At 42.7% G+C, this 6,915-nt stretch overlaps 1 protein-coding gene across 1 annotated transcript; it reads left to right on the top strand.

Moving 5' to 3' along the window:
- The first annotated feature begins 160 nt into the window (after positions 1–160).
- Positions 161–6,643, top strand: rcc1 (regulator of chromosome condensation 1). Its single transcript, XM_086039278.1, has 10 exons — positions 161–292; positions 1,028–1,113; positions 1,548–1,735; positions 2,508–2,687; positions 4,092–4,188; positions 4,269–4,391; positions 4,474–4,614; positions 5,208–5,327; positions 5,420–5,572; positions 5,704–6,643. Exons 2-10 carry the CDS (start codon positions 1,053–1,055, stop codon positions 5,877–5,879), a joined length of 1,239 nt encoding a protein of 412 aa, XP_085895404.1. The 5' UTR covers positions 161–292; positions 1,028–1,052; the 3' UTR covers positions 5,880–6,643.
- The last annotated feature ends 272 nt before the right edge of the window (positions 6,644–6,915 follow it).

Below are 6,915 nucleotides of genomic sequence, written 5' to 3'. Positions count from 1 at the left end.
GATTCAGACTAATGGATATTGATTGAAGAAAAAAAAAAGACAATCTTATATTTTTCTTAAATGTGGTTTGCGACTAGAATTGTCACAATCAGTTGTCAACCGTTGAGGAACCTGATCAAAACAACATTGTAGCTTCTAAGTGCTTCTCTCGCTTTAAGGAGGCGGACCGTCTAAATCACGACCGAAACTATCGCGAGAATAGTTCCCCGGTTCCTGAGAGCAGGAGTAGACTTCGTGTTTGTGCATGCTAGTTTCCAGCCAGACCACACTTGCAGTCTTGCACTAGTCCCAGGTTAGTAAATTTAATACTTGAAATCTCCTATACACAATTGTTTAACGGAAATCTTAGCACTATTATAAGGGTAAACGTGTCTGTGGATCTGTTAAGTCTCAACCTTTCCTGAATGTCACGCTGCAGTCGCTAACTAATGCTAGCAGTGGTTGTATGATACCATGTGTATTTGTGCTTAATATACATTTGGGCGGCAAAGATTTATTTTTGTCATATGTTTATCTCCCGTTTGAATTCCAAAACTAAGACTTTGTCGCATTATTTTGGACCCACTTTCATATGGGATTAGTCACCGAACGCTAATTGTAGGCTGCATTAGCTTCGGTAGGCACGCGGAAGTTGCCAACGCTTGCAGTATGTTTGTAAGTAAGCGCGTGTTAGTGCTTGAAAGCATTCCCTCGCAGCCAAATCCATACAGTCGACATGCATTATCGGAGAAGTGCGTCCTAACTGTATTAAAGTCGCGTTTGAATTTGAACAGAACAGGGCAGTCACATGCAGGAACGGACCAAGCGCGGATTTGAGTCGCGGGTGGGGCTAAAGGCTGGGATTGTGCCAACCAACTGTTCACACCACTTGAATCACTGCCTCTCTTATTCTTCCGTATAACGATACCGTTCCTTTATTTGAAGTAATATGCAGTGATTATAATAAAACACGGTTTGCGTTTACTTAATGAAATTGTTCTTAGCATTTTATAAAGTTCCTTATTGTCTCTCCATGTCGTCCCCTAAGGGTACAAGTCTTGGCTACTAAAAAGATGGGCCCAAAGAGGAAGTCAGAGGCAATCGTAGAGGTGCAAGACCCGAAGAAAGTGAAAGGTAATAAATGGCCTTATTTGCATTAAATAGTCATTATATACAGTGTGTATATATAGTTATTGTCATCCTCATTAACATCACTACTCTTAAAGTGCTCTGAAATCCAAATTGAATACCTAAAACTTGAGTAGTTATGTATGAAACATGTTTTTCAGAACATTCATTTACATGATAGTTTTTACTTCTATAAAAGTGGGTTGCAACAATAAAGGTATGTGGGTTACAACAGTTAAAAACCACAACACTACACAGCTCGTTATCAATCTCAAATCTTTATCTATATAGCTTTTTCACAACACTATTAAATAACAAGTCACAAAGTACGGAATTAAAAATTGACTGCAGCCAAATCAAGAACATTTTAGTTACAGACTAATTTGTGTGGTGTCTTGAAATTTGTGTTGTCGACTCATTGATCTCTGGATCTGTACCAGTTTCCCACAGGAGTCATAGTAAGGAGGCCGGTCATGTTCTTGTTCTGGGCCAGGGGGATGTTGGACAGCTTGGTTTAGGAGAGGACATCATTCAGAGGAAGAAGCCCGCACTGTTGTCCCTACCTGAGAAAATAGTGCAGGTGGTAGCTGGGGGCATGCACACTGTGTGCCTCAGTGACACTGGCGTGGTAAGTAATACTAATGTCTTAAGGCCTCCACACACCGATTCGATGTCGGCTGTCGTTGCCAACTGTCGCGCCGGACCGGAAAATGGCGGAAGAACACACTGCAAAAGCTGACGGAAATTCCAGATACTCCGACTTCTGTGCATGCGTGAGATGAAGTACCCCCTTCCCCGTCCATGCCACCAGAGTTTGTATATTTACCAAATAATTACGAATGGTGTCTGTATGAAAATAAACTAAAGTATAACAATAAATCCTACCTGGTATAACCAGCTCAATAGCTTCCCATAGTTTGTCATGCATCATTGGATCAGCGCTTTTGCGCTCTTCTGTCCAGCCAGCCGCTATGTCCTTAGAGGACATATGAAAAAAGAGCAAATTTGATTCAGTTCTTGAGGAATAGCTTCGTCAGCATTTGTCACTTCCCGTTCTTGTCCAGTGCACTGATTCGCTGGCATCTAGGCCCTAACTACCAATCACAGTGTTCATTTGTCCTAACAGCCCCACCTGAGTTTACATGTTGAATGGCTTGAACACGCCCCAACAGCGGTTGCGACTTTATGACGTTGCGCGCTACACCAACTTAGACGGCATGTACCGACTTTCTGACGGGCGACGTCAGATTGGTGCGTAGGGGCCTTTACACTCGCACTATGCAATTCCATTCAAGGCACTCAATATTACACTCAAGGGACCCAAGGGTGCATTTGACCTGTTTAAAAAGAGATCAAATCTTAAGGAGCACTTTAAATATGAACAAATCCTTTTTCCATAGGTTTACACTTTTGGCTGCAATGATGAAAGGGCCCTTGGTCGGGACACAAAAGAGGTGGGCTCTGAGATGACTCCAGGGAAGGTGGTGCTCGATGAGAAAGTGGTCCAGGTGTCAGCAGGAGACAGCCACACAGCTGCGCTAACGGAGGAAGGAACCGTGTACGTGTGGGGCACCTTCAGGGTCAGTTGTCTTACTTTATCCTTCGTCTACTTAAAATCTGTGCTGATCACAAATCCATAATGATGCGACGCCCCCATCACAGGGCCCTGCTAGCTTTTTACTGTAGTTTACAGACCTGAATTTCACTGACAAGGTGGGCGAGACCGCCTTCCGCACCAAATTGTTAAAAAACCTACTTGGCGTACTTTGGTAGCAGTAAACGGTTGGATTGCAGTTGATGAATAAACGTCCATGGCAGTGAAGGAGTTAATTTGTTGTGTTTGGACATGATTCTCAGTCACTGCCATTTGAGTTGAACATTGTCTAAAAGCCTGCCGCTAACTAACACGCAACATCTAGAGATACGATTACCGTGTTACTCATTACACATAAAGTCAGTTTTTTTTCCCCATTTCTGCCATTTGGTTTTGTGAACAAGTGAGTTGAGCTGTTGTCATTGATTATGTTTGGTAATTAGCCGTTGGACAAATTAATCTGCAATGGCCTTCTTGAAAGAAAAAGATTGGTGGACAATAGTAGTCGTTTACAGACAGCTATATAATTTGTACCAACTGACCTGAATGTAGCTTGACCCAAGTTCAGTGGTATTCCTGTATTCAATCCGTCTTGCAATATATGTTGAGGGGAAAAATCCACTATTGTCACATTCCCGTATGTTATATGCAAGCTTTATTTAAGCCCAACCCTTCCACCTCAACCTGTCAAGAGACAAGTTTTGTATTGTCTTGTTGAGTCTCCAATGCCAAGTCTTAGCATTGTTAGTCTTTTATCTTTTGCAACCACTTAGTTGACACAGAATCAAATTTTGCCCACCAACTGAGAATCCACCCCCCGACACCGCACACACATACCCCAACGCAATTGCTCATCCTCTGGGCTTATTTAACACATTTTGCTATTAAAGCGTTTGAAGACCGGGAGACAGAAATTCATCAAGTTAAAGTACAGTTTAACCATAGTTTAATTTTACTAGGTTGTAGCCATCCCTCTGGCCCAAACATTTGTCGCTCTTATTTTATTTATTAATTTTTTGTCATTGCATTTTTATTATTACAGTTCTCAGTGGCACACTGGTAATTACATCTCTATTATCTCTGCCTACCTCCAGCCTTCCAACTCCCTTTATTAAGACTGGAGCAGATTTCCCTAAAGAAACCTCACTTACCGCTTGAAGTACACAGCATAGGAACTGTTTGATCGGCATTAATATGTGTACAGATATAAACATAACACGGATTCAATCCATGTTAACATGGGTTTTCTGGGTAGAGGCTTGACTTGTTCTTGTATTATGATGCATTTTTTTGTCGCCATAAAAGCCACTGCCATGCTGGCTTTTTAATATCTTCCTGCCCAGTGCGTATGGGCGGTGTCATCTCATGAATATTTCTGCTTTCTCCACAGGATGGTAACGGCGTTATAGGTCTCCTGGATCCTTTGGAAACCACTGATGTTCCAACTAAGGTCCCCTTAACAGAAACTGTCGTGAAAGTTGCATCAGGTAGCAATGGGTCACCTATGAGTGGTGGGGGAAAGGCTTTAAAAATGATTTATGGAGTTGATGGACGAATGTTTTCACAGGTAACGACCATCTTGTAATGGTGACCATGGAGGGACATCTTTACACGTCTGGCACTGCTGAACAGGGTCAGCTAGGAAGGGTGCCTGAGCAATTCTCAAATAGGGGAGGCAGGAAAGGCCTTGGTGAGGAGCACAACTCCACAGCTGCTGTAATATGTCATGTGTGTCCCATGTACTAATTCAGTTCCTGTTCCTGTGTTTATAGATCGTCTGTTGATTCCTCAGATGGTCAAAGTCAGAGGCAAAGTCCACTTCATTGATGCCTTCTGCGGGGCGTACTTCACATTTGCTTTGACAAAAGACAGACACGTGTATGGATTCGGCCTCTCCAACTATCACCAGTTGGGTAAGTGTCCCACTGTTTGAATAGCCTGCGCTTGTATGTAGTATTGCTTCACCAACAAGGTTTCACTTTATGATCCGAACTATAATAGACGACAAGAACATTTTGTGTGTCCATACAAGGGATGCGGAAGACACAGGCGTCAGGATTATTGTTGAACCTTGTTGCCTCAAAGGAATGCGGTTTTAACCGTTTACTGAAGAGCAGCACGATGCTGTTAGCTAAATGTCTTCACATTCATTTACAGCAACTCAAACAAAATAAAACGAGCCAATCTGTTTAGTGAAAGTCAGTTTACCACATGAAGTTATTGTGATGTGCTAACTTGGCAAGATGGAGGAACTACCAAAGTCATCTTTCAGAAATCAATATTTTGGGCCTTGTAAATGGTCCCAAAATAATCTTGCTCCAAATGTCATTTAATGTGTTTGGTTGTGGTTTTCTTTAGCAGCCTGTTCTGGCATCCTTAACTGTGTTTGCTGCAAGTAGCATAAACCAGCTTCCGCTCCATTGGTTCAAGACAAAGAAAAAAAAAAAAAAACAAGAGCTTGGTGATGTGACTAATCAACGCGCTTGTATTTTATTCACGCATCCAGGCACCAAAAGCACAAAAATGTGTTTTGTCCCTGTGAAACTGACCTCCTTCAAAAATTCAACCTCGACCTGGGTTGACTTCTCTGGAGGACAACATCACACAGTCTGCCTCGACTCTGAAGGTAAACTGAAGGATTATTTCATTAGCTATTTTTTTGTGCTGTGCTGACTTTGAATCGTGTTTTTTTCCTATCTCTCTCTCTCTTTTTAACAGGACAGGTGTACAGCCTGGGCAGAGCAGAGTATGGACGCCTTGGCCTTGGCGACGAGGCTGAAGAGAAAAGTGAGCCCACACCCATCAATGGGGTTGAACCAGCCAGCGGAGTGACATGTGGGGCATCCGTCAGCTTTGCTGTCACCAAGGAAGGTGAGAGATGCTACCAGATACGCGGCAGATGCGATCCAATTCTTCAGTGCAATTTTTTGACTGCCGTAGTTTTTTTTTTTTTTTGTGTGTGTTTGCTTTGAAATGCCTAATGTTGGCTGTGCCTACTCTAGGGTCTGCATACGCTTGGGGAATGGGCACCAACCTGCAGCTTGGCACAGGTCAGGAGGAAGATGAGTGGAGCCCTGTGAAAATGACTGGCAAGCAGCTGGAAAACTGCACAGTACTGATGGTGTCCAGTGGAGGGCAGCACACAGTCCTTTTGGTCAAAGACAAACAGGAAAGCTGATGAGCCTTTTAGGCATATAATGATGCTTAAGCCGTGTTCACTGTGCCTAAAATCGGGAGTGATGGTGGTGGAGGATGATCAGCGATGTCTTATTGTGGCTCTGTCATTGCAGAGTGGAAGAGATGAGGTCTGCTAAATGAACCTACTGGTGACGTGACTACATGGTGGTAGACATTTTCAGTATGTCATGATGAATACAAAGCTATTTTTTTAAACACTTCTTTAGATTTGCTCGGGTGCGTTTTCAATAAAAACTCATTAGTATTACTGTGAGTTGATGTTTGAGGTTTGACTGCAAGTGTGTACATAAGAGCCTTTTTAATTAGTGCCCAGACTGGACTTTTTAAGTGTTTTTTTTTCTTTTCTTTACTTTACAGCACAGGTGTCGAACTCCGTTCCTCGAGGGCCGCTGTCCTGTCTGTTTTCTCTCTCTCTCTCTCTCTCCCTGCTGCAACACACCAGTTTCAAATTATTGGCTCAACAGCAAGTTCTGAAGGGGCCTGATCCCGATCATTTGAATCAGGTGTGATGCAGGAGGAAGCCTCTAAGACATGCAGTAGGGTGGCCCCGGACGACCGCAGTTTGACACCCCTGCTTTAGAGCAATAATTGCTTGGTGTTTGGTTCAGACAAGACATGCCAATTCAGTCTGTCAAGCTGCTGTCCAGAGAACAATACTTAAATGTTTTTTTTTTTTCATTATATTTGGTTCATTGGTCTGTAATTTACAACTGTTCCTGTCTGAGAATAAATTTAATCATTTTACATTGTTTTTGTCATTCTTTTAACTGCTACATTGCATTTATTTTCAGTTAAACGCAAGCCTGTTGTGTTGATCTTTGCTTACTGCTTGCTTGCTGTGGATCTGCAGTGCTAAGGTTGAGACATCCTAGCTAAGCTTTTGACCTCCTTTTGTGGTTACACGTATGCCTTATCACTGTTTCTCCTTTCTTTAGTACGCCTTCCATGCGTTATTGTCCTCCACGTGTTGAACTTGGTCAAAGCGTCTCCAAATGTCCTAGCTCAGACCTTTTATA

The sequence above is a fragment of the Filicampus tigris genome, chromosome 8 (assembly GCF_054856515.1).
Source record: "Filicampus tigris isolate MCC_2025a chromosome 8, RoL_Ftig_1.0, whole genome shotgun sequence".
NCBI lineage: Eukaryota > Metazoa > Chordata > Actinopteri > Syngnathiformes > Syngnathidae > Filicampus > Filicampus tigris.
This window is presented reverse-complemented; position numbering and strand designations above follow the sequence as displayed.